General features: G+C 37.0%; 2 protein-coding genes across 9 annotated transcripts; both read right to left on the bottom strand.

The window, feature by feature from the left end:
• Positions 1-1,161: 1,161 nt before the first annotated feature.
• LOC131789778 (adenosine receptor A1-like) lies at positions 1,162-19,811 on the bottom strand. Of its 6 annotated transcripts, XM_066169765.1 has the most exons (3): positions 19,789-19,811; positions 13,106-13,423; positions 1,162-3,391 (listed from the first exon to the last, which is right to left on the bottom strand). In XM_066169765.1, exon 3 carries the CDS (start codon positions 3,332-3,334, stop codon positions 2,222-2,224), a length of 1,113 nt encoding a protein of 370 aa, XP_066025862.1. In that variant the 5' UTR covers positions 3,335-3,391; positions 13,106-13,423; positions 19,789-19,811; the 3' UTR covers positions 1,162-2,221. The 6 variants fall into 6 exon arrangements, with proteins under 6 accessions (XP_066025862.1, XP_066025863.1, XP_066025864.1 ...); XM_066169766.1 differs by lacking the exons at positions 13,106-13,423; positions 19,789-19,811 and adding an exon at positions 10,787-10,812; XM_066169767.1 differs by lacking the exons at positions 13,106-13,423; positions 19,789-19,811 and adding an exon at positions 7,403-7,508.
• Positions 19,812-20,823: 1,012 nt separating this feature from the next.
• On the bottom strand, positions 20,824-27,033 carry LOC131789776 (histamine H2 receptor). 3 transcript variants are annotated; one of them, XM_066169727.1, is made up of 2 exons: positions 26,960-27,033; positions 20,824-23,011 (listed from the first exon to the last, which is right to left on the bottom strand). In XM_066169727.1, exon 2 carries the CDS (start codon positions 22,972-22,974, stop codon positions 21,907-21,909), a length of 1,068 nt encoding a protein of 355 aa, XP_066025824.1. In that variant the 5' UTR covers positions 22,975-23,011; positions 26,960-27,033; the 3' UTR covers positions 20,824-21,906. The 3 variants fall into 3 exon arrangements, with proteins under 3 accessions (XP_066025824.1, XP_058962928.1, XP_066025825.1); XM_059106945.2 differs by having other exon boundaries at positions 26,864-26,994; XM_066169728.1 differs by lacking the exon at positions 26,960-27,033 and adding an exon at positions 24,077-24,189.
• Positions 27,034-27,658: the final 625 nt, after the last annotated feature.

The following is a 27,658-nucleotide window of genomic DNA, read 5'->3' as shown; positions in this document are numbered from 1 at the left end:
GTTTTGCCTCGTCCTAGTTGCCATTTTCGTCGTCATCCTGATATCTATTATTATCGAGAGCATTTTAAAGGGCTTTCAAGTGCCTGCACTCACCTTTTTTAAAGCTTTCACAATGTCTACTCAAACCTTCCAAGTATCTTCAGATGCAAAGATAATGTGATTTTTGTTTCCGTCAAGACGATAATGGTCATTGCGAAGCCTATGAGTCAAATTTCACTTTTTTCAATCTTTCAACGCCTCTAACTGCGGTAGGATTCCAATTCGTTAAATTTTGATCGCGCTGAAGTAGATTTTTGTGACGCAATAGTAGAGTCGCGTAGAGCACAGTCGGTAATAGTTAGTACACGCGCGCTGGCGGGAAAGATGACGGCATCGTCATTTTCCTGTCAAAGTTTTGAGAGGAACTTTAAAGACACTGAGAAGGAGCCAGTTTCTCAAATTTTTTTATGGGAATAAAAATTTAGAATAAAGCTTTTTTTCTTCATCTAGTTCTAAATTGACAAATCAAGCAAAGAATGGCGATAATAAGGAGCAAAGAAGCGAATCCATTGAAATTATTTAGAAATTCAAATAACGTAGAACGCTGCCAGAACGCTGCTATTTCGCAAGCGGGGAAAGTGACTAAGAGATGCAATATTATATAGTACTCGGACCAAATTTGTTTATTTAAAATTTGCCGGCTTTTACAACCAAAATATGCGGTTTATGACCGTTTCAGAGCTGGGGAAGCAGTCCATACGGCAAAAGACAGATCGAGTAACTGACCGATCAGAATGCTCGGATTTACCTCAGGACTACCTTGCCATATAATAAAGGGAAGAATGCCATCTCCTTGAGTTTTGTCAATGATAATTAATAGAAAAAGTGGATACGATATTTCGTAAATATCTTCTAACTACATAAATTTTGTTATTATTATTATTATGGTGTCTCATCCAAGAACACACAGGGAAGGATTTTTGGGGTCAGGGACTAAAGTTAAACCTCTTGCCGACTCGCATTACTTTCCCGCGGGCGAAGGAAAGCTGATAATGATGGTATTCTCGCACGCAAGGATCAACGGGAAAAAAGCCACTCTATGCGGAAATATTCTCCGCTCGACAAGAATAAAACGGTTCTTAATCCGGCAATCATCAAATTTCACATTTCGTTAGTGTTCGTATCAAAATGATTTTATTTACATTCATCACGTAAATCCCAAATACTTTCACACAGTTCCATTTACAGCTGCTTCGAGAGAGGTTGTAGGAAAAAAGGACAAAAGTGCACGCGGCAATCTCGAAAGGTAATATGGGTATTTCCGATGACAGGAGCCATTACTTATTTGATGGGCTCCTGCCGATGATAAATTAATTTTAATGAATAAAATATATAATAAGTTTGTCAAACCCACTATGTCTCGTCCTTATCTCGTACCCAGTTCCTAAGTGCTTTACCGTGGAACTTCAGAGTACGAGACTAGCCTCGTCTTTATAGTGACGTTTTCTGAGTTTTCCCTGAAATCCTGAGGTCAAGGAGCCGTGACCTGAAAACTGCCCACAATACTTTCTGGGTTGTCGCCCGCACTTGTACCTTTTTTTTTGCCGGCAATCCATCTTGAAAGGGGTTAGTTTGGAGACCAAGTTAAGTCAAATGGTACTCAAGATCCCCCCAAATAATATACAAAATGGTGTTTCCTAGCTTCCAATATTATCTGATAATGTTTCCATTGTTCTATTTTGCTACAAAATACGTGGGCAATGCCTTGAAGATTCTTTTTTTTTTCAGTTATGTTGTATTTTCAGCGTTGTAATTTGATGCTAATTGCGGTTTTTTTTTGGAGCAATGGATGATGGGAGCCCATCTGTCATTCAATGAGAGATTCAGTTAGGAATGGACCACCGACCTAGATGAGTTATTTTTACGACATTCACATTTTTTCCTGATAAAAAATTGTTATAATCATCCAAAAATAATAAGCGCCTCCAATTACTCTATCCTATGAGCTATTTCATCTTTAAAAGGATAATAACCTTGGAAATCTTGACATAGCTGTCGTCGCGTTTGATTTTCCTTCAGGGTTTTTGCTTTTTTTTGATCTGCACCGAATCAAACTTAGGGGCCAGTTTTGCACAAGCCGTTGATTGATGTATAGTACGATGAAGCTCAAGATTAACTTGTTTGATTAAGATTTTTGGAAAGCTTTTTAACTGTAAGAATAACTAATTCGTGTTCTTTTAAGCTACACGGTGGAATACACGAATACCACGCTGTCATATTTCTTTCCGCCCCTTCTTTTATTCTCTTCCTGATCCTCACTTTTTAAGAAGCCTTTTTCTCTATGGCTTCCACCTTTAATCGAAGACCTCCTCAAACTTCCGGAGAGCGAGTTTCCCTTCAAGCTCGTTCTACACAAAGATGAAGTTCTACTAAGCGGGCTTGGAACCAGGCGTTCTTTACAAAGCAGGGCGCGTGCAATGTAACGGAATGTGGCGATCATCTCACTGTTCCTAAAGGCATACACGACGGGGTTTAACGCGCTGTTGCCGTAGTGACAAAATTTAACGAGCTGAATCACGCGGAAAGTGCGTTGTGAGGACGGAAGGTAATGTGGGTAATATGTGCCAATCATGGTAACGACAAAAAGAGGCAGCCAAGCTGCAACGAAGAGTCCTGTAATGAACGCCAGCGTGACAGATAGCCTTAGGTCTTTTTTGTACGCTTGCCTCACTGCACGGTGCTGACAAATGCTCTTTTTTCCGGGTTGGTTACGAGCAAAACGATAGATAAATAAATAGGCGAAGAAAATGACGATGAACGGGATGAAAAAGCACGTGAACGCCACGAGAAGCGTGTAAACGTCTTGCCAATCACCAGCAAACTGCACGGGTTGTAAACTTGCCACAATAGCTGCATACAACCACGGTATAGCGATCATGACGTAGAAAACTTTTATGGAGAGAGTTCTGTGACGTAACGGGCAGACGATTGCGTGACAACGCTCGACACTGAGCGCTGTAAGCTGCAGAATGGAAGCTCCTCCGATGAAAATGTCAAACGTAATGTAGAATATATAGGTTGTTTGGGTGGTCGAAGCATACTCGTAATATGATGTAGAAATGGCCAACCAGCAGGGAATTGAGACAAACCCGACAAGAATATCGCTGACGGCCAATCCCATGATTAAAGTGTTTGTGGCGGTGCGGAGGCGTTTGTTTATAAAGAACGCGGATAGAATGAGTCCATTACCGGTTAAAATTACTAACATTAACACAGCGTAGAGACCGATCATTATGGCTAACTCCAGATGCGAGATTTTGGCCAGATAGCTGGATGAATTCGTACTTTGATTCATGTTTGGGAAAGCCAGTGCTTGGCCAGTGTTCCGTCAGAGAGTACTGTTAGTTAGATCCTGCAAAGAAAAACGCGAAAATGAAGATGTACATTGGAAACAAGGAAGTGTTACACTCATTAGTAAAATGGCTGTAGCTACACTAGATCGACGTACTAAGCTCAGTAGAAAATCTGTGTTGAAAAAGCGTTACCGCTAAACAAAACCAACCACTTTTAAATAAGGAAAAAGGAATACCATTCTGAAAGAAACCTCAAAATATGGGTTAATGCATGGTCGATCATTAAGCATGCTGAGCTGTTGGTGGAGAGAGAGGGTGAGAGTGACAAAACCTAATTAGATCAGTCACGTTGTTTCCATGTTTCCTAGGATATTCCGAGTATTCAGAACGACTGATTCCTCTGTGCCAATTATTTTTTATGTTTTGTTGTGTGGAAATCCGAGAGCAACTGTGCATCTTTTCTAGCCTGATGAAAACTCAAACTCTTTGATTTACAGCCGCGCAGCAAAACTTCAACCCTTTCACTAACAAGACTTGAACGTCAGTTCTCTGCAGTATCTGTCATATATTTCTCACACATATCTGTCATATATCTCTCACATATATCTGTCATATATTTTAAGCTCAGGAATTCAGTGTTAAGCCAAACGATATCCACTAGTTGATATTGTGCTTTCTGTTTATCGTTTTTCTGCTTACAATTCTAATGATATAAAAGAGTAAAATTTTTTCAGGTCTTTCCTTTGAGAAACAAGGCCACAGGAGCTTGAATTCATTTTTGCGAAAGGCTCAAGTACCTTTCATGTAAGGCGACGCAAAAAAGTTAAGTACTTATAAAAGAGGCAGGTATATAAGTGAATAATAATAATGGATGTAGAGATAATAACAACGGTGGCCAAGGTCCGAGAAGATATAGCGGACTGCGACGACGACCTTAAAAATATTTAGGCTAATATTCTTAGAAATGAAAAAATCGGTCATCTTACTGCATCGTTTTCATTAAATGTCAGAAAACTATGGAAATACTAAGTTTGCGAAGGAAAACCAAGTTACTAAGTTAGAGTGAACTCTAAAGACGGAGATGAGTGAACAAGGTTTACAATTGTTACATTTAAGAAATTCACGCCAATACTTTTAGATTTACAAACCGTGGCACAGCTTATGGCAAACAGCCGAGATTGAGTGATTCTATGCAAACTGCAGTCCAGTGGCTCAATGCGGTGCTGTTTCGATTCGAATTGGTCGGTTCTGACAGTTGAAGGAAAAAAAGATCTTTAACGATCCTCGGACAAAATAGCGCGCGAATTGACAACACATAAACGGATTATTTTTTTTTGTAGTGCACACCTTCAGATATTGCGAAATTGCATGGCGGTCAGCTGCACGTATAACAACCGGCGCAAATATTTCCTGTTTTTTAGTTTTTTCTTTTGTTGCTCTGTACACAGAGATATATAAAATGCGAATAACACCTAGGGAGCTATGAGATTAAATGCGGGCAAATAAGGAAAACTACCTTATTATTTTATCTCGAAATTGAGCAATAAAAGAAAACAGTTGTGGCAAACTTTGATAATATAAGTCTCTGTTTACACTCGAGAATTGAGGTTTAGGCGCTATTGTTTTTAAAAGTGAAGTGCTTTGCGCTTTTTGGCTTGTCGGGATTTGTTTTAGGTCAGTTTTTACCACAGTTCGTTCGTGGTCGAGGTAAAGCGGGTGTCCTTATTTTAGATTAAACATGGCAATTTTTGAAAAAATTTTCCCCTCTTCCTTTTTTCAGCTTAAGAGGCTTTCCAACTTTATATCAAACCAATGGTTAAAAAAAAATCCGATTTTAATTAATCTATCTCAAAGACCGATTGTTATTGAAAAAAGATTTGCAAGACAAAAAAAATCTGAAGTAGAATTCAATTATTCTAAAAGTTTTTTATCGAAATTTTAATAACACTGTCGGAAATAAATAAACATGTAAAGTACTTTGCGAAGCTTAGAATAAATAACTGCTCGAAGTACCGGAACGTTTGTCGATCAGATCGAAAGAACAAATAACTGGGTTGAAAAACGAGTCAATAATTCCGGTGGACAAAGTGTCTATCTATTTGAAGGACCTAGATTTGAATTGGAAGTTTGGCTATTCAATTTATCCCGCAAGGTTTAACAGCTGCATTTTCAATTATCCTTTTGCAATTTCTAAAACAGCTCCCTGCTTTGCTTTTACTCAGATTATACGAGATTTGACAAGTTTTCTTTAACAGTTTTTTGTTTATTATTACAATATGATGCCTTCTTTCAAATTAGAGGATGACTTAATCGTACGTGCTCAAAAAAAAAATCGTTATCACCGTTAAATTTTTTTCTGATATGCCTGCTATCAATTCCTTCGATGTCAGAGATAAAAATCCCTATAAAAGTGTGAATGATGAAATGAACTCATACATAATGCATGGTTAATTATAGAATGAATCAACCTTATTACCTCGTTCGCAGTATGTGGTTTCGTTGCTCAATATGTCTGTAATAGACACACGCAAGAGCTCCTCAGGGTGGAGGTGAAAGTTCCATTTAATTAGGCTTCGCTCCTTACAAGTGGAATAGTTCTTGGAGCAATTTTCAATTGAGAATCCAAAGAAACCCGGGACTGCTTTGATTGCACTTAACTTAGCTCTGTGATTGGTCCGGGAAACTCGCATCACTCTCTCAACCAATCGGATGAAAAGTAAAATCAATCACGACTACGTCAATAGCGTTTTCCCGCGCTTCAAGCAGTTTGTTTAGTTTCGCTTAAAGTTCTCATTGGCCAAAAATAATGTAAACCTATGTTCTGATTGGTCACTGCACCCATAAGCCTTTAACTCCCGTGAATGACCGAGACAGAATTTCTCCTCACTATATCTATACAATATCATGCAAACAAGAGATGAGAATAATGAAAAATATCAATTATCGGATTACTAATTGATCTGTTACCAAATTCTCCACAATAACATAATGAGAATCGTTTGGCGGACAGTAAGGAGAATTACTAATGAGATCTTGGGAGTTAAAGGGTTCATACACCTCCGAAACCGATTTTCTGCACGTATGCTAAAGAAGCTATGACATGATCAGCACTAACGTCAATAACTTTCCGCATTTAATGTTGTCCGCACTAAGGCTTGTGCATTTCAAAGCAATTTCTATTTTTAAAGTTTGATTGCAAAAGAAAGACGTCCATTTTCTCTTTCATACAGATTTTTAAAATTACTCCTCTGCAATCAAAAACCCATTTGAGTCAGTCTGACATGTCACTAATTCTCTATCTGAGGTCAATTTCTACGTTTCCTTTCACTGGAAAAATGAAAAGGTCGAGAAGTTCGAGGACTCTTCATAACGCTTATACCACACAAGCTAAGAGACTGTTACGCAATACGAGTGCAATGCACTATGAAACACTTTCACTTGTCAAAACTCAGTACTAATAATTTTGTGACGGTTTTTGTCGTCGTTCGTGTTACCTCAGAATACACAAGCACCAGATTCGATTTTTCATCAATCTTCGGTACGCCCAGTTGTGACTAAACTATAATGGTCAAGTCCTAACTTGCATTTGATGATTTGTATTTCATTACAAAGATTTTAAATCTGACCGATCGCGTATTTTTTTCAGCGCAATTATGGTGTTGTTTTCTTTCGCCCTTTTTGAGGTTAAATCAGTGCAAATTTAGCAAATAATTTTCCCAATGCCGAGATGGGCGAAATGTCTTTGCAGCAGTCAGCACACTGAGAAAATTACCTCATTAGAACAAGGCGCTAAAATCCTCGACAAAATTCAAACTAGCTGGATATAGAGAGCGAGATTTTATCACATTCTCCATGTGACACGAAGCAAATTGTCGCTGCGACTTGCTCCCGCTGCCATTGTGAATCTTAGCCTGTATACTTACAACTGCGTTGATTTGCAAAGGCTGTTATTGTCCTTTCAAATATTGGAAGTAAAACTGAACCATGAACTCAAATCCATGAACAAAAGATGAACTGCTCTTCCAACAGCTGAAATGTTAGTTTACGTGTTTCAAGGTAATTCAAGGCACCTGATTAACGCGTGATTTTCTATTTGTCACTCTATCCCTTGTTTTTTGAATCGTGAGCAAACTTCAACGACACAGCGTCAAAGAGGTAAATCTCCATGCATTTTATAAGTCTCACAGGTCGTGAAGTACACAATTTGATGGATTGCTCGCAATTAATCTTCCCATTTGAACAACGGACATTCTGAAAGCCCTTATTGACAACTTTGTCGTATTATCCGGGAGTACAATGACAACTCTATGTAGTTTCCGAAAAACCTGTCATCATAAATGAAAAGGACACAAAAACAAAGAGATTGATCGCACGCGTAGGCTGCAATAGGTATTTTAGGAAGCCATTGGCACTAATACATAATGTAGTCTGGCGCCAAAAACAGTAAAACTTATTACCTAAATATCGGGTACTGAACATTAATTGGTTACTGTAAGCCAAGATGACCAACATGGGTGATATGCTCTCTCGATAACACAGTAATAGGAGATAAAAATGCACAGACACGTCGAAGGAAGTGTCAAATTTACGTCTCTCGATTTCAAAGAAGCTTCGAGGTCCATTAAGAAATATCCGCATTTTTGCCGTTATCTTTCACTGATATTGAGCCAAGTTAGATGCTACTTCGTTTAAACAAAAGGGCAGTTTTTTTTGTGAAGCAAATGGACCTTTCAACTGAAATCAACCAAGTAATCAATAGATTTTTGAACATAGATTTAAATCGGAAAACGTTGGTGAGTGATTTCACAATGGTTCTACCGGTAAAATGTTTTTAAGGATATTTATGTCAAATTCAGCTAGTCTATGAGTTATTGTTTTGTTGGACATTTCCCAAGCATTCATTTACAAGCAGTGCATACAAATGAAGGTTTTTATTGTGAAAACTCTGTTCACTGCGAGTGCTTGTCGTTTTTGTCCTCTTCAAGTTCTCCAAACATTTTTTGAAGTAACTTTGAAGACATTTCGAACACGTCTTGAAAACGTCGATCTTAGCCTACCGCACAAAACCGTAAACTTAATAAAAAATTTTTTGCTTTTTGCAAAACACAACTCAGCTGTTTGTGTCGATAAACATTAAACTAAAAACACGAAATGGAGGGTACGTTCCCCAACATTATAAATACAGGGTTAACTTGGGAAAAGCGATGAAACAAATCTAGACCTTCTCGTCAGTTTTATGAATATATTCTCTGGTAAATTTTTTGACCAGCTGATAACGTTTTTCGCATCATTACCTTTTCGTGACCTCTGTAGGGAGATATTATTGATTGGAAGGAAATATCGTCGATAACTTAAGATCCTAATGGAGACAGAGAAATATCAGAAAGAATACGTTGAACTTTTTTCCGCTTTTTTTGCGAGCCTGATAATTCTAAAAAGGCGTAATTTGCAAGCTAACAGAAATTTAAAAATTCCTGATTTTGATGTAAAATTACTAACCTTGTCTCCAGTTTGAGCAAATGTTGATGTTTGACCATTTTAGATCAAAAGAAACTTGAATCGATATTAAACCTATTCTTTGACCGAAACATAATACAGTCATTGTTATGGCCTATACAAAGTATCGTTCAAGGTGATAACCAGCCTACAAACAATGTTTTTATGCTCCCTGTTTACGTAATGCAACAATAAAATTTTTGCCGAACAACTTAATTTCAACTTAATTCGGTTTTAGTCCCACTCTGACGATAAATAAAGAATTTTCAGCTTGAACAGCTCTTTTGCATTATTTTCGTGACCGAAAACAGTTTATTGAGGTATTTCTTGGAGATTATAACGATTGTTCATTTTGCTAAAAATAATTTTTAAAAAAACCGACTATGAAATCTTTGATCAACAGCTGCCCTGGATATAAATATAAACCCGCTTCGTAAATATTTTGAGATACTTTGTAAATAGGATACGTACGCATGTTAGGAAATTTCCTTGTTTTGTTTGTAGTTTTAGAGCCGGTGTTCTCAGGATGAATTGGAAGAATCACTTTTTGAAGTCGCCCTAAGTCATACGGGCTTACTCGGTCGATTACATCTCTGAAATTAACATAGTTAAACCAACTTTGCAGGAATGAATATTAAAAGAACGTCAAATCTATTCTAAGAGTATAATCTGATTAAAAATGAACCTGAGAATCCGGCAGTACTTAAAATTTCTACAACCTAGAGAAATATCGTGTTAGCAACCATGGTGGCAATGAACTGTCAGTTATAAAAAAAGGGAATTTTTGTACAATCTTGCATGGTTTGTGAGCTTAACATTTTTTCCTCTTCGCGTACTTTACTCTATACCGAGAATCATTCAGCGAACGGATGGCTGGTATTATAAGTATTTTGGAAAGTAAGCTCACTGAAGCCCAGAATATCAAGCAGAAAAGTGATGAAAATAAAGAATAATACAAATTAAGGGATTGTCAGTGGATCCAATATCAAATTCTCCAAACTAACATCATAAGAATTGTGAGGCAGACAGTAAGGAGAATTACTGATGAGATCTGGGGAGTGAAAAAGTTAGGCAGATGTTCACCCATAACACCATCGCAAAGTGAATAACATATTTCGCAGTTTGAAGTCCTGTTTTGATCGCTAAGACAAATATTCCATCATGTTTTCATGTAGAGATCCTTCTTTTAAGCCACTTTTATTCCATAATGAAACTGGAGATTTCGTTGTCAGAGTGAATGTCTTATAGTTAAGTTCACCATACATACAGAGTATTATCGATTTGAGGAAGTTTTACACTGTTTTGTTGACTCGCTCTTATTTTTCGGCGAAGCTAACTGATATTGTTCCCTTGACCTTTCGCTCACCAACAAACTCGATTTTTTTTCAATATTTCCTTAACAAAATGAAGAAATATTTTAAGTAAGCTATGAGCCTACGTCACTGCTTTTAATGTCCTAAAAAATCATCACTCGTGAAAATTCTCGTTTTTCGTTTGAAAACGATCCAAAACAATGTGTTTCTCGTCTTGGTTTATTGTAACATCTTCATTGTTCTCCTGTTTCCTTGAAATTTAGGCGCTTAACTTAAAGATGCGCTTGATTTCAAACGGTCTTAACATGTTTGTTTGTTTTTTTTTTTTTTTGCCTTGTGAGTTTTGAGCGTAGAGAAAACCGGCCAACGCAAGCCTCTGACATGACGAACACTGGAAATGAACAACAGCTTTAAGAACCACAAACAACGCAAGCACTTAAGTACGAATTGAATCTAAACCTCTCCTCAATTGTACTTGGAACCCTCATGTTTAGTATATATATCATCCTTAAATTTTGCTACTTGCACTTGAATTAGATTTTGGGTATTAAAAAGATATTGTTTTCGCTATAGGGATGAAATCTTCAGCAAGCCAGCTCAACGCGTTTGAATTCAATCATAAATTATTAAGATGCAACACCTTACCTAACTCAAGGCGAATTATAACCTGGCATTCACTGAATAACGTATTCCTCAGTATTGCGCTAGTGTGGCAGGGCACTGTGGTACCAAAAAAAAGCAGGCGTTTACAGAAGAAATTAATTAAGCACTTCCTAAATTGCCATCATTTACTTCTACGGTGTGGAAAAACAAGTTATTCGGGGGTTTCGAACGCACTATTTAACGAATTACAATTAATCATGTCTCCATTTTCTGTCATGTCGGAGGAAACGCGCATGATAAATTAGCCGGTTTGTTTTTCAGTGGTGGGTTGAACGATAAATTTGAACGAGTAGGCTGCAAAAATCATTGCAAGAAATAACAATTGTGCGGTGTTTTTTCATCTGTCATTAGTGGTTCAAGTGCTTATATTTGCTTTGCTGCCGTTATGCGTGGGCATGCATATGTACTAACTTTTACATAGCGGTTCGCTTAAAGAAAAAAGATCCTTCTTACATAATCGCTGCGAGTGTTATTTCTTATCAGTGCAAATAAGAGAATTTAGGTAGCTGGTTGAAAAAGAAAAGGCTCGCTTGGGAAAACAAGCCTGCAAAATATGGCGAATGGATAATTATGTTCCATCGGCTTCAAAATGACTACTCTTTTCTAATCATTGTGGTACCTGCATTATAGTCTTGGTTTTTTTTTTTTCTGCTCATACGTCAGTTTTCCGTCGTAAGTAGATGTATGAAGATAAATACTGAAACTTCTCTATATGCAATCTTTCCAGAGTTTTCTCGCCATTTATAATTGTGTAAAGGAAGCCGGCATTATTAAGCAGTTCTCACAGCGTGTATATATGACAGTACACCTCGGTCTTGAAGAAACTATCTCGCCGTGATTAGCTCTTACAGCTTTTCTCGGATTTAAATCATTGTGATCTAAGCAATCTTCTGCTAGAAATTAATCCCTTTTCAATTCATAGATAAAAGCTTTACTCCGAGAATAGCTCAATCTTTTAATTCTACAAAATATTCCCCTTAAGAGTATTGACAAAAGAATGACAATGTTCGAATATGTTAACCTTATGCAGCATAAAATTTAGAGACAGTTAACATTTATATCTTATTAAAATGATTTCACGCAGTCATCGACAAAACCACTGAAACCTACTACCATTCTGTAAATAGATAAAAAAAAACTTTCAAGTGAATAAATATCAAATGGATAAATAAATTGATGAAGAGATTGATGACCTTCTTAGCCTTCGTGAACTACCGGAGCTCGGTTCAACATCGAAAGGGGTATATTTTTCTCTAGCTAGCATCGAAAAAGAAAAAAATGTGGAATACATCCACAAAAGCATCAGCCACATCTTCTGACAATTCTGCATCAAATAGACCAAAAGCAACGATCACATCTTCTAAAAATTCTGCATCAAAGAGGCCGGTAAGGGTTATGAATAATTTCTGTCGGGGGTATTCGCTTTTTTGTGAACAAAAACAATTTAATCAGCATAGCGTGGAGGGAACCTTAACCCTCTACACCCTAACATCAGTATGCATATTCTCCATACTATTCTCTATAAATTTCCAGAGAGACTGACAAGGAGAATTTGTGTAACAATCAAGAGCTTCTTTAGTTGGTGATCATCTCCTATATTCTCATGACTTTCATGTTTGATTCAGGGTTGATATTGTGAGGAGAAATTAGATGTTGGTCACTTTTAGGAACTAAAAGGTTAAGCCTCGAAAAATGCAGTCTACAGGAGGTCAAATGCAAGGAGTGCTAACATTCCTGAAACCAATTAGTTTTTTTTTAGTGTTGTCCCGGTTTCGTCCCAAAACAACGCAATCAGTGGTTTGTAACGCCAGCGACCTATCACTAAAACTCCTTTGTTAGCTATTGAGACTTAGGCAAGTCACCAAGAAACCAAATAAATTGCTGTATGAGTTAAAATGTATACAATCAAAGCTGGAATTTTTCAAATTCTTGTCACAGAAACAGTTTGTGTGGTTCGAAATTACTCTTCTGCGATAAAAGGCAAGACTGCCAACACCTTGAATTTGGAAACGGAAATTTACGAAGGATGCTCGACAATTTTGCTTGCAAATTCTTGAATATTCTATATTGAGATAAATAAGCCAATTACTAGAGCTTCCTTCACAACGCAAAAATTATAAATAAATCAGATTAACAAGAAGGATAAATATGCGTATCCAAAGTGTATTTGACAAATGTAAGGTTTATAAAATTTGACAAAAATTCTTAACAGAACGGGACCAAAAAGTAAAAAAGATCGAGGATTCAAATTGTAACACGATATGATTTGTGAAAGGTTTTACTCGCGGGTGGAGGGCTTACCTTTTCCTTTGACTCAATCAGTGTTCTGTATCAGTGTTTTGTAGGCTCTGTTACTTTTTTTTCCCACTGAATATCAGAGATATCACTATACCAGGCGACTCAGAGAGGTGCAAAGTCAACTGAAGCTTGTTTAGTTATGATACCACCCTAGCTCACTGATACTTCAAGGAGGTTTTGTTTCAGCTCTTTTGAATAATCCTGAATGATGAAAAATTGGTTATGAATGAGGGAATACCAAGGACAAGAGCACTCAACATTTCCGGTTGCCAACTGAAGTTTCTTTTTTTGATGGATTAGCTTAAAAACTGTTATTTTTACCTAGCAAAGAATCAGCAGGAAAGAAAAAAACAAAAGTTAGATGTCAATGGCGCTTGACTTATGCTAAGTTTATCTGTAATTTGATTTTGTTTGAGCTGAAAATTAAGTTGTTGCATCACGCGAGGCCGACCAGGTTATCGGCAACAAATAATCAGTGTGAGGAATTTTTGCTTTACTGTTAGATTAAAACATTTGGAAAAACTTTCGAGAGCAAGTGAAGGGCTTACATGACAGAAAACTTGAAAATTCTAGGCCTTGATTTAGTAGAGATCATTTACTGAAACATCGGAAACCATTATAATTCCATCAATATTTTTTTTGACGTTTATCTTTCCCTATCTTAATTTCACCAAAATAGCGTAAAAAATATTGGGATAAACAATGTCTACTATTTGCTTCAGGAATTTAAGTATTTAAAGATAGCTTTAAAGAAGGTTCTCGAAAAAGAAGAAAAGTTCACAAAATATTCTTAGTCCACAGAAGGACAATTGACTTAATACAGTTTGAGACTAGAAATGTTAAAGTTATTAACTTATTCTTCGCGAAAAGGCGGAGATTTGACCTTCTGTTGAGCAAATCGTGATCAATATTTAAGAACAGTTTCAGACGAAAATGGGTCCTTATTCCTAAAGCACGCTAACACATGAGAAAAATGTCAAAAGCGGATGACAATAAACTGAAATTTATAAGCTGAACACTTAGTCGTTGTTTGGAAGAAATTAGACGCACTAACGTTTTAGAATAGCAAAACACTGCACTTTCTGGGGCGCCGGAGGAATTTCGAGATCAAAACACGGTCTTATTTTACAAAGTGCTTTGCCACTTTCATAAAATATCATGATAAATGACAGGAAAGTAGAAAGAAAAAAAAAACGACTTCTAGCAGAAATTTAGCGAGGCTACAAAGAAATCAAATCCTGAAGAAAACGGACAATTGGATGTAACAGTCTAGACCCAGGGCAGAGTATCTGACATATCGTTTAGTTACTACAGAAGTTCGATAAAGCTCGGGGAGTGTTCTCTTAATCCGATTTCTTTTTTTGATTTTGGAAAATACGCCATCTGTTACTCGACTGGAGAAACTTCTGGTTAAGCAATATCGAAGCATTAATCATGAAAGTTTAAAACTAGTTATTTCCACGCCTTCAGATCAGAGCTTATGAAAATGAACGCTTTTTGGGTTTCTTCCGAAGCCGTCGTGTAATCTTGCCATGCAATACTTTGTGTACGTGACAACCATGGCTGCCAAGGAGACTATAATGTAGTTAAAGCAAGTTTTTATTTTGTATTATGTAAGACCATTTGACGGTTACATAATACTATCAAAGCCGTTGACCCTGATTTCTATCCACTGAAAGATTGGGCTGAACACGCTAGTATCATTTTTCTGGTGCAAGCAAGATACCAAAAACCGGAATAATGTACCGTAAAATTGATTACCATTTTTCCTTCAGGGTTGCATGTTGACGAACAGTTTTCCCGAAAAATTTTGTTCCGTGAAATTATCATGTGTGTGACAAAGCACAAGTTCCAACTTCCCTGGATCCTGATGAATAAAATTTCTCCCAGTGCTATCTCAGTATTTTATCGTGATCTGCTTAATCTTCACAATGTAGCCGCATAATTTGTGTGGTGCTAGAAGCGTAGCACAGGTACTCCCAAGATAAAGTGAGTTAGTTTACGTGTGACCTCCTTAACATGTGTAGTGTAACTGCGGTATGAACGAATGAGGATGAACTACGCAGACGCGCAGGGGGATTTTAGTCAAATGATCGATCTTGCGATTAATTAAACAAAGGAAATGAAAGGAAGAAAGCAGCTTTAGTGCCAGACTGAGAAGAAAATCCGGCGGCTGAGATGGAATCAGAGCACTAGCCTGCTGATTTAAATACAAAAAGACGAGAAAAAGCAGGGTCTTTGATATATGTGTTGTTCAACATCATGACGAAAAAGTGCCGGGTATTAAGGATACGTCGCAAAAAACACAAAAGAAAAAATTTTGTGCCTTAACGCGAGCCTCTCCATAAAATTTTCTTACCAAGTTTAAATAATCATTCCTTAGTGGTGAAAATGCAGCTATAAGCTTAATCTTGAATTTGCTTCTTTGCGAATAAAGTTGGAAATAGGTCTAGATGTGAATGCGCAATATGTACGCAAATTATCTTTGACGTTTTTTTTTTTTAAGGCATGTGGTTAGATTCTCCTCCAAATGTTGTCTAAGTCTGTCAATAGAGCGTAACAAAACAACTCACCAATGGTTCAACCACGTTTTCGGGCACAAAATTCCAGCAATTTATCTTTCAAAAAGCGTGCATCTCATCGTTGAACATTTTGAGCTAAATAAATGTGTCGCCTTTCGGCCAATCAGATTCTAGTATTTTACGGTGGCGATTTTATTGATACTTTCAAGGCCAAAAGATTCTAAAAGAAGATGATTACGAAGTCTTATTTTTATATTTTGAAGGCAAATATTTGTCTTTTCACGATCGAGTTTGCAATTTAAAGATTTTATTAAATCATGATTGTGGTAAGACAATGACAACCCGTTTCTGTTTAGTCACTTTCCACCTCATTAAGGATATTGATAGCATCCATGAAGAAAAAGATAATCAATCAGATTGCACAGGAGATGAAAATTTGCCAGCGATTCAATGAAGAAATAGAAGTCTTTGACTGTGTGACGCAGTCACTCGTATATCTAATCTTTGGCAGTTTTAAAACATGTCGATTACTTACGTATAAACAAAGTAAATTTATACCACAGATTTAAGAAACTATGCAAAAGCCGGCGTTTTCCGTGCATCAACGCTAACTCAAGATTTCTTGTGCACGATATTATCGAGCAATTGATTTCACCCTGCGCTCTATGAATCGGAAAATGGTCATGACGAAAAAACTGGTGCGATTCTAGATCGTGAATCGTCCTTAATTCTATCGATCACATGAACAGCTACAGAAATTCCTGAAAGGATTTTTAGAACTCAGAGATCTGCTGGCTGAGTAGTTTGCATTTATCATACTTTCTTTTACCAAGAGTAGCAGTTTTGTCTTTTCCGCAACCTTCTCTGCATCGCTTCGATACCATACCACAAAGTTAAAGCTTATCGAGTCAGCATAAAATTATAAACCATCTTTAAAAAATTGTAAAAACAAACAATCATAAAGGCAGTTATTTTCACAATAAATGGTCTTACCTATTTTGGGTTGCAATACATCTCCCCGCGAAAGTTTGAGAAAATACTCGCGTCTTTTTTGTTACACAGCAGAATTCACGTGTTTCCCTTATCTTTAAGCCATCACGTTTTCGTTGAGCTGTGCCACGCTGTGACTCAGTAATATAACTTGACCGCAAACACAATGACAAGCAGACCGATAACTCCACTAGTTATCAATTATTAATTCACATTATCACTAACTTTCGCTTTTACTCCGTAGCAGAAACTGCGACAAATTCCTCATTCTTCATCGCACGTTATAATCAAAACTGACCTTTTCTCTAGAAACCGATTGCCACACGAATCGCTGGAAGAAAACAGATTCAGAGATTTTTCTCAAATAATTTACGAGATGGATAAAAATTTCCGTAACTAATAGGCTAACCAACGATTATCTAAATGAATAACATTAAAAAATTTTGAAAGATTCATAAGACCAAATAATATTCTGGTTTATAAAAAAAGCTTTGTAGCGTGGTTTTTTTTACACTACCTGGTGGCTTTCATCAATCTTATTATTGTGGTCTTAAATTTTAGGAACGATACCAATTTTGTAAAATTTTGAAACTAATTTTCATGCAAGATTCAATTTATCAAAAAAAATCAAAGTAATCTTCCCAAGGACACTCGAATTTCTGATATTTAAACTCTATTATTCTGCATTAGTCAAGGTTCATATCATACAGACAAAAATTTAAATTAAAAAAAAACATTTATCAAGACAGAGTAATGTCCGATATCAGAGCTAAAGGTTCACATCGGCTATGAATTCAAAACTGTCACTTACTTCTACTGTAACAAATCGTTTAGATTAACCATAATCAGAGGTCGTTTATTCAACAAAACCTTTTCATCATGAAATATTCACTGTATGCCAGAAAGTGCTTTAATATTTCATGGTAGTAAAATGACTCAAAGCACGAAAGCGCAACACTGATTTAAAGTGTGCGTGGAGATTAGAAAAAAAAATTCAAACGAGTTTTCTCGACTAAGTTTAGGACTACTTTTCGAGGTAAGCAGTGTCAAACGAGACAATATCGGCATCATTTGTATTAAGTATGTAAGAATCAGCAGATAGGTCTGAATTACTTCCAATTTCCATGTTTTGTTTTTCGTTTATTCCATGCAGTTAACTGTGGTTGAATGTCACTGCGCTTTTGAGAGACAATAAAGCCACAGCATCAAGGGAGAGACGCAGATTGAACAAATAATTTCACAGAAGGATCTAACACCAGATGAATCGAAGATGAAGTTGGAATGAGTTTTTTTGAGAGCAACAGCAATAACAGCTCCAACAGCATCAAAAGAACGTATGCCTTTTTCCTGATCCTAAAATTTATCCTGTCCCTGCCATTCCTTTGAGCATTTTCACCAAATTTACACTGCTATTTTATCGTTTCAAATGTAAACATTTGAGAATAAAACCTTCTCTTGAAAATTCAAGTTTGAAACAGGCACAGTAGTTTCAGTCCTTTTATTTGCGTATTAACGGAAACTATTTCAGTTTGTTTCTCATAATTAAAATTAACAGTACATGCTGAAAATAACAAAAGTATTCATGGTTTCTTGCTGTTTCGAGGCGAAATTAAGGAAGGCTGAGTAACCAGGCTTATATATGAGGTTTGTCTCATGGTGAGGTTCCTATCATGGTGCCGGTGCATGATGGGTAATAATTACCACGAAATTTTAAAACTGAACAACCTTGTTTAGTTGGAAGCTTCCCTCAGAAAAACCTGACGTTTGTCTTAAAAGATTTTTCCTTTTGCTTCGTGCCGACGGCGCAAAAACGACAAAAATAGATTTAATCACAAATGAAATTCTAGAAATAATTTTTTTTTATAATCAGCTGGCTTTTAGCAAGAGCCAGTAGATTCAATTCACCAAAACTTATTCGCAGGATAATTGGCCATGACTTCTTTTACAAATCATATTTTAATGTCTGGAATCCATTAAAATTTGTGTTAAATTGCCTTACGTATTCAACTCTTTTAAGCATTACATATGTGCAGTGGTTTTCATGCTCATTAACTGAGAGTAGTTTAGTGAAGTACTTTCGGTACATAACGAGTATTTCTCCGGACATAAATATGTATTTGAAGCTCTATCTATTTTTGTTTTAGTGATTGCCGTTGGCTTTGTCTCCTTTCATTGGATCTACCCACAACCAAAAGTTTAACTTTGTTTTCGTGTAAAAGACAATAACCCCTCCAGCAAAATATGACCTATTTATAATAGCTTTCAGCTGTCTAGGAGCAAATTTATGTCAGGTTGATAATCTTCATTACGATTTCTGGTCAAAAGAGCATCTAGATGGTGTTCTCTTCTTTCGCTTTTGCTTCGGTACAAGAGTTAGCGAATCCAGTCATGAGTGGAAATACTTGACGGGTAATTGTAACGCCCCGGCTGGCAGCCTCTTTGTCTGGAAATTATATTCTGAATAACCTTCCTGAATAGCAAATATTACAGGATTTCTATCTGGAAAAGCTGACTTGTAAATTTAAAAAATTTTTCATAATAAGCAAACCCTTCAATTGTTTCTCACCTTGGGTTATTTAACCCTCAGGCAACAACATCTACAACGAAATCAGGGTTTTGAAGTCGACAACAGAACTACAATATTTTTTTCTTCTAGATAATAAAGCTGGGTTCAATTTTCACTCAAAACCAAACAACAGGTGCTAAATGTGGCAGACATTCAACAAAATATTTAAAATTCAAATCGGGAAGATTACGAAGAAATTTTAAAAAGATCAGTTCGTGAAGGTCTGTAATGACAGGGGCGTGCTGGAAAGATTGCTCAGTGCACGGAAGGAACTGCTGACGGGACGTGCTCCGAAAAGCTCTCTGTTTCATCAGTTACTCAATCATGAAGAGGTCGTTTCAGAGTTAACTTCGTCTCATTTAGGTCGACTCACGGTCGACTTCGTGTGCCGATGAAAATTCTTCGTAATTTATGTTTAATTTTCCACAGATTTACGTCGTGTTCTGCACCGTCTGGACTAAATGTTAAGACCAGCTTGTGTTTAGACCATGATGGTAACAAATTTTATAATCCCAGCTGGTATCGAAAAGATATTTTCTCAAAAAGATTTTAAGCGGAGACTATTTCTAGCTAATGGCAGAAATTACAGAAGGAAATCGAAGGCTTACCTTGTTGTCGTCCGTGTTACTCGCGTTAGGTAACTGGTATATGATCTGAGGCACCAAACGAAAACGAAGTCCTAGCGCTTGTCAATGTCTCTAGTTGTGTCCGATCTTAATCATTGACAGCCGCGCGAAGCGGTACATGATGTAAGCTTCCCCAATGCAAATACGACGCATTTCAGTGATATTTCCATGAAAAAGGCTGATAACAATCGGAAAAATTAGAGAGGAAGTTGAAAGGAAATTCGGTAGAAAAATAAACGAGTTTGATTAAAGAACGCCTTTACTTTGGCCTTGGAAAAAATGACTCAAATTGAATTTCTCACGACCTTATCTGTATTTGTCCTGTAGACCGCCTACAGGTGTGAATGATCGATTTCCAATAAAAGATGATGAGACAATAAATTCTTAAAACAAGATTGAAAGGAAGTGTCATATTTTCAGTGAAGAGAATTTAATCGTTGACCATCTCTATTGCATTCACCGGTTGTCTGAAGGTGAGTGAAGATTTGACAAATGATGGCAGGTTTATTTTGAAATCAATTAAGGTCAGCCACTTGAGTATTTTCGTGGTAAACATTCAGTTCCTCACTGGACATACTTTGCATAAAATTTAGATCCAATGCTCTCTTTGTAGGAGGCACCATCTTGATTTTAAAAAAATCAAACAATAAAAAAGCTACTCCCTTCGTTATCGCAGTAAGGGTTAATCTGAGAAAGATGATCAAAAAAGTTTTTTTTTGTTAGGCTGCGTTGATTTTAAAAACATAACATGCATATTTAGACGTCTCTGTAAACCCGTTATGAGTTAGAACGTGCACGCAACAAACATGAAAATTAAAAAATAAAAAAAAAATACAAACGTGTTAATCCAGTGTCTATACTGTTTGGGCAGTTTGATAACGATTGAACAGATTTATAAGTTAGAAAGAAGTTCCTGGTTTATTATTAAATTCAGGTTTTTCCTAAATCAAGGAAATAACAGTAAATGAAACGTATCAATGTAGTTAAGTTTTCCCTAATTGATATGATTAAGGTATATTTGAGCGGAACCGGCTCGGTGTTTGCAACACCGTTAAGAAAGAAAATCACCAAAACTGTATTTACGGTTTTGAAAACCATTATTTAATGGAATATGAAAGGAATTAGGAAAAGAAAGAAAACAACTAACGAAAGAAAGTTTTCGTGTCGATTTGCAGGCCCAGCTCGAGCTTTCCATTAATTGCTTTTCCGCAATCAAACGACCCAACAAATCAGGATGCCGCTACGCTATCATTTTTGCTTAACACGATTAACGCGACTTGCAGGTGAAAAGTAAGGTTTCTGTTAAACATAAAATCAAAGTAAATTAAAATAGTGACTCACTATTTGGCCAGATATTTCTCATGTCTCAATACTTGATAGGTTGCGCTTTATCAAATTAAGGAAAATGAGAATTTTATTTAAGTGCTAAGAGGAAGACGAGTACTAAATCCGGTCATGCACGGCCATCTTGAATGTAAAGCCACTTGCCTGAAAAAAATTATTTTTTAGAAAAGCAAACAGTTTTCAGTTTGGCGTTGATCAGTGGAGTCTAAGGTTTTTTATCACTTGCAGGCCGATTCTTTGTTATCAAGTTCACTTCAAAATTGTCCAACTCACAGAGTTTATTTTGCTCGAATTTGCGCTGGACATTGCATCCAGTATTTCTAACAAACGCCGAAATCAATGCAACATTAAGTAAATAAGTTTCTTTTCGTTTTTCATGTTGAGGAAGACTTTTTCCACAAGCCATACCCAGCAGCTTTGCGCGATCTGCAATGCCGATATTTGATCAGAAAGGTGTCCTTGGTTGAAAATACATGGCAAATTCGGCTTGCAATTTGCTTCACGTCAATCAGTCAATTGATCAAACAATCGATCTATCTATGAATCAATCTACCTTCCATTGACACTTACTTTAGCCGATTCAATTATTAACCGCCTCACAAAGTCAGCTAACAAGTCGCTGTTAGTCTACAGTTCTTTAAGCTATCATATTTATTATTAGCATTTTGCCTCAGTGTAATGAACTGACTATGTTTTGCTTCTGCCTCTGGGTCAACTGTGAGTGACGTTCTCTCGAACAGGTGCAGTCAGTGATGTTCACACTGTCGAAATCATCATAAAGCTTTGTTCTTTGTGTTTCTTTTCTGGAAGTTTTCCATTCCTGGATGATCCCTGGTGCCACGTACTTCTGTTGTAAGATCGAACAAACGACGTTCCTGTGGCCAGAAAAGGCACATCGAAGCTGCGCTCCTTGCAGAGCAGCTTGTAACCAAGATAACGAAATGTGTTTATCATCTCACGATTCCTATAGGCGTACACGAAAGGGTTAATGGCACTATTGCTGTAGTGACAGAACTTAACAAACTTTAAGAGTCGATCCGTCCCCAGTTGGGAGGGTAGTTTTTGTGGATGGTAGGTTGCTAAGACACTGACAACGAACAGTGGCATCCACGCTATGATGAACAGCAGGGTTATCATGGCAACCGTGACAGATAACCTTATCTCGTTGTTGTAGGCTTTCTTGGGTACACGGTGACGTGATAGCGTACTTATGGGCCTTGATCGCGCATACACGTAGATGGTGATGTACGCGACGAGAATGATTACAAATGGGACGAAAAAGCACGTGGTTGTCATGAGAAGTGTGTACACTTCTGTCCAGCGCTTGAATTGCACCGGTTGCAAGCTCGCCATTATGGCGGCGTACAACCACGGAATTGCTATCATGGCGTAGAACACTTTCATGGGAAGAGTTCTGTGACGTAACGGCCTGACGATTGCGTGACAGCGTTCGATACTAATGGACGTTAGCTGCAAAATGGAAGCGCTCCCGATAAAAATGTCAGACGTGATGTAGAATTGGTATCCTACGTTGGTGTAAGGGCGCTCGGTGTACTGACTCAGAAAGATGTATATCCAGCAGGGGATAGACACGAGACCCACAAGGATATCACTCAACGACAAACTGACGATAAACGTATTGGTCACGGTTCTTAACTTCCGGTTCATTGCAAAAGAAGTCAGGATGAGTCCATTTCCGGTAATGATTGTCACGACGAGTAAGCAGTACAACACAGTTATGAAGGCGAGCTCAGTCAGGTTCATTTTTTCTATCACCGTTGGAGTTGTGTTTGTATTTCCAGTGCCATTGCCGTGATTCTCCATTCTGAAATTTCTCCTGTAGCCGAAAAGCCTTTCTTTGCTGTTTAAAATAAAAAAGAAGGAAACAAGGCGCGTTATATGAGAGTGTTCAAACTAAAAACATTGAAAGATTACCGTGGTTTTCTTCTACGCATGCACAAGAGCAATTCACAGACAAATTCACGATCATTTGCCGTATACAAATGTTTACAATTTATGGTAAGTTAGTTACACTATTTCACAGTTTTATATTAGTTCTTAACAGTTACCACTTCGGGTTGAATTCGAATCAATTAATAAGATTAGGGCAAAAGCGTGAAAAATAAGCTGTTTAGAATTCTTCCATAATTTCACGTGGTGTTGTTTGTTCTCTCGATCATTCTGTGACAGATGCAAATTGTTGAATCGAATTAAACCATCTCGAAATTTAAGCACCGTTTGCAATCTGTCGATATTTTGGGAGAGAATGGTCAAAGAACACCAATTCAGTTGTCGACGTTGTCTACCAAATAGGAAAACTTAAAGTATTAGTAACGGTACTAAAATAAACGTCGTGGACAAATCGGTGCCTCTCGTGATGTTTACCACTTTGGTCGTTCTGCGCGCGTTCGTCGCAGTAACTCCAAAAATGCACCGATCGCTTTGACTCAACTCGTTTTGACAGAAGTCTTATGAAAACCGGTTTCTTGCTCCTATGCTAAGTCTCTAGAGAACCGTGCAGAAGTTGCTGGATAAAAAAAGAGGCTACACAAAGACCGCCTAACGGAAAACTATTAACACAAACAACCTCCTACCATAAAAACACAATGCCTTGAGCGCAGACTTTCACGAACGACTTCGTCGGTTCGAGAAGATCAAGATTTCAATTTTAATAACCGCATCTTGCCACCTTAAAATATTGAGCTGTGACGAAATTCGCCGGCAAATAGCATGCCTTAAGCTGTTTTCTCGTTATTTCGATGTTCGAGGCGTCAAATCTACGAGACAGTCTTGTCTCTAAATCGAACAAATAATGACGTCAAGGAAAGATTTGGAGATAGGGATCAGATTAAACCGCTAACTGGCCAAAATTAAAGACGATTATCGAATTAAAATTAAAACGGCGTAAATTAAGGCCACGACTTACATCTTGATACTGCAGGATTCCAAACAAGCTCGAATCCCGTCCTAAAATGTCGAGTGAGGTCTTTTGCCAAAAACTGTTACCCAAGATTTTTTTATAACTAAGTTACTCTTTGGGAATTAGGAAGGACCACTGCATAAAGACACACAATCTTTGTATCATCTGCACTGTCCGCACTAATTGTTTCTTTGTCACTAAAATCTGCCTTTTTGGCCGGCTTTCAAATTTTATGCTAATGTAATGTTCTTTTCCATTCTTGGCTGGCTTTTCTTTTGGCATTTGCCATTCTCTGTCGCGCGTAACCCATCGCGTTTTATTATTGATCCAGAATAAAGACATTTGCATCTAAACAATCGGTTCCCTTGATCAACAAAAGTTTTGAAAGCCATAACTTGTTAAAAACAATTACCAAAGACAGCCGTTGGATCTGATCATTATTTTAGGCAAAGAAACCACAAAAGATTCGTTTTTGATGCATTTAATTCACTGTTTGAGGTTAGAACCGAAACAAAAGCGGAGTGGCTAGCACAACTAATGGTAATCTGTTACTGTCATGTTTCTTATTAAAAAAAAAAACGAAACGAATCAAAACAGGCAACCTGTCAGATGTTCGTTAAAAAGAAAAACCAAAATTTTCAAATTTCTTTTCCAGTATGAGTGTTTTTCTTTATGTCATCAGCTACTGTTTATTCTGCTGAGATTCCAGTCGAGCAGAAAAATTTCCCGTTTGAATCGAGGCGGCCCCACAGTCGAAATTTTCAAGTCGACCCTCGAATGTAATCTTTTCGTCGACCCAGTTCTGACTAATTCGAATGAACTTTGATCTCATCACGAACTGAACTGAAGGAATTAGGTTCGGCGAATTTGAATGCACGAAAAGTTCTTCGTTTAAACTTGGTCTTAGCCATTTCACTCCCGAGATCTAATTGGTATTTCTCCTGACTGTCTGTCATACAGTTCTAAGAGAGTTTGGAGAACTTGGTATTGGATCAACTGACAATCCCCTAATATATATTTTTCTTTATTCTCATCACTTGTCTGTTTGTTATGCATTGTTATATTGTAAGAAGAAATTCTGGCTTGGCCACTCATTGGAGTTATTTAAAGCCTTATGTATTTCCAGTTTTCACCCTTTTCACTGAACAGCAGAAGGAGGAGTTCTCCTCCTTAGGTGAAAATTTATCCGTTCTTCAATATGACCGCTGAAAACACCATATATACTACTCGGGCAAGAAACAACTACTAATATCGACTAAAAATTCTAATTTTGCAATCGTACACAGCTACTTTCAGCTTGGTGGTAGATCAGACGAGAAAATCTGATTTTAAAGTTTATTTCGATAAGCACAGGAATTTGTTTGACTCGATATACATACTATACAACAAGCCTCTATTAAATGAAGATCGTCTTTGAAGATGGATAAATTCAGACCGATTTTTTTAAAGATAAATACGAGTTCCATCACTTAAAAATTTCATCGTTCAGTATTTGAATCAAAAGTTTTCTTACTCTGATTAGTATTTTTCCCTATGATAAATGAGTTTTATTTCTAATCACATTTTTTAAATTGATTTCAGTCATTTTGGAGAAATGTGCTTTCTTTTATTTGCGTTTGAAGACACGATTCATCCGTTATTTCTTGCAGTGTTTGGTCTATAGCCTGTATTTTCGTGATTTCACCAAAGATTGATTGAAAATAGCAGTTTTTTTTATCATTACTTGCGTCAAATCTCAAAATTGAGTAATATAAAAATAATGTTCATTTATCTTATAGTCGCCATTTGACAATGAAAAAAATCTGTGAGGTTTTAGATTCGTGAATGAAGTTAAGGTTGTGCTTTTGCACAGTTACCTCCGACGATTGAGAATAACACCAGAACTTTCGGAAAGGCCATCTACCTTGCAAAAATTAAGTTTGGGCGAGGAAAATCGAGTAATTCACCTTCTCTAGGAGACAATCCATCTGCTAGATATTAACTTAATACCAGATCATTGCCGAGTGCATATGAATCTGCTGGATGAAATATTGGCAAAAATAAGTCTGATTGAGCCTTTTTCTCCATTTTTCGAACTCGAAATCAATGATCAAAAAATGTATCAAAATTGCAAAGTTGTTCACAGTAAGACTGTAATAGTGACACTGTCTGAAGAGGCGCTTTTCCGCGCATTTACAGATATCTCTTATTTTGAGGGTTGCAGTATCATGCATAAAGTACTTCCCCGTGGCAATCAAACTGATCCATTAGGCCTTGGTATTGATAATTCCTGATTATTTTCAGAGAATGTAAGTCTTAGTTACGCTTGCTTTTCAAAGGCACTCCAATCCAGTTGTGTATTCATCAGAGGCGCTTATTTCTTGACAGGCCGGACGAACGCACCGAGGTAGCCGTTGATTCTTTCGCAAATAATCGATGAGTATTAAAGAGATTCGGTAGATTTTTCATTGCAGAATGTTGCTCCTAACAAAATCTCAACAGAGAACATACAGCATGTCTATTATTAGACTGTCAGCAATGATTTCTCGTGTGAACAATCTGACCTCTTTGCTAGCCATATTAACTGTTTTGTTAGCCTGTTCACAGGAAATCAAGAAATAATATTATAGGAGGATTATCTGGCAAGATTAAAATCCTAAATTTTGCTGGTGAGCAAAGTAACACAGATTCTAGTACCTCATATATTACAACCAGCGAGTAATATTGAAAGACAGTGTATACCTAGGAAAAATTCAATCAATTTGCAATTTAAAACAAGAGTACTTTTCGTCGGAGGAAATTTAGCTGCCTCACCTGGTTGGATCTCTAATGCAGCGCCCTTTTCCTTTTCGCCGTTTAATCAAGGACGAAAAGCCTTACTCGTTTTCTCTTCGTTAATAAGTGACTTACCGAGCAGCCCCTCGAAATCTTTCGCTTGATCCAAGTAATTGACTTCCGCAGTTTGGTAAAGACACCAAGAGTAGCACAGGTCAACAACTGATTGAAATGTTCTTGTATCACCAATTTTGTTGACATCAGTAATTCAAAAGAAACTGGTTTCCTAAGTGCCGCAGCTCATTGTGTGCTTGGCTGTTCAACCGCACTGAATAAACAAGTTGGCACAACGCAATATACGAGGGAAACTTTGTTTAAACAAGATTTAGGCGTTAAATTAGTCTTTTGACTGTATAAAAGAAAATAAGCTAAATCTGCTCTTTTGTTCGCATTCTGATCGGCGTCTCTCGAATAGTTTGTCTCTCAGGTTTTATTTACATCTCAATTCAGAACATAAATTTAGCAATCTCTTCGTCATAACGTTCGAAAGATGTTCTCCCCAATGACGTAAAAGAAATTTACGAAAGTGATATCTAAAGCGAGTTATAAAGGTGAATTAAAACCAGCAGCTGACTAAATAAACTTCAGTTGTTTTTTATAAAAATTTCTGCCCCAGTGTGTTTGAATTTCACGTCAAAATATGCCAAGACACGAAATCGTAAACAAAAATTAGTAGAAAAAAAGTTTATATGTTGTAGTTTCCGGCGCCCATTAGTTCGAATTTTTACCATTCTTTGAACACTTTTTGCTCTTTTTTTTTGATAATAAAACAAA

Source organism: Pocillopora verrucosa, chromosome 7 (genome assembly GCF_036669915.1).
Source record: "Pocillopora verrucosa isolate sample1 chromosome 7, ASM3666991v2, whole genome shotgun sequence".
Lineage (NCBI taxonomy): Eukaryota > Metazoa > Cnidaria > Anthozoa > Scleractinia > Pocilloporidae > Pocillopora > Pocillopora verrucosa.
This window is presented reverse-complemented; position numbering and strand designations above follow the sequence as displayed.

Bases quoted from the DNA above. Each gene is read 5' to 3' on its own strand.
- LOC131789776 (XM_066169727.1), bottom strand. From the start codon at position 22,974: ATGGAGAATCACGGCAATGGCACTGGAAATACAAACACAACTCCAACG.
- LOC131789778 (XM_066169765.1), bottom strand. From the start codon at position 3,334: ATGAATCAAAGTACGAATTCATCCAGCTATCTGGCCAAAATCTCGCAT.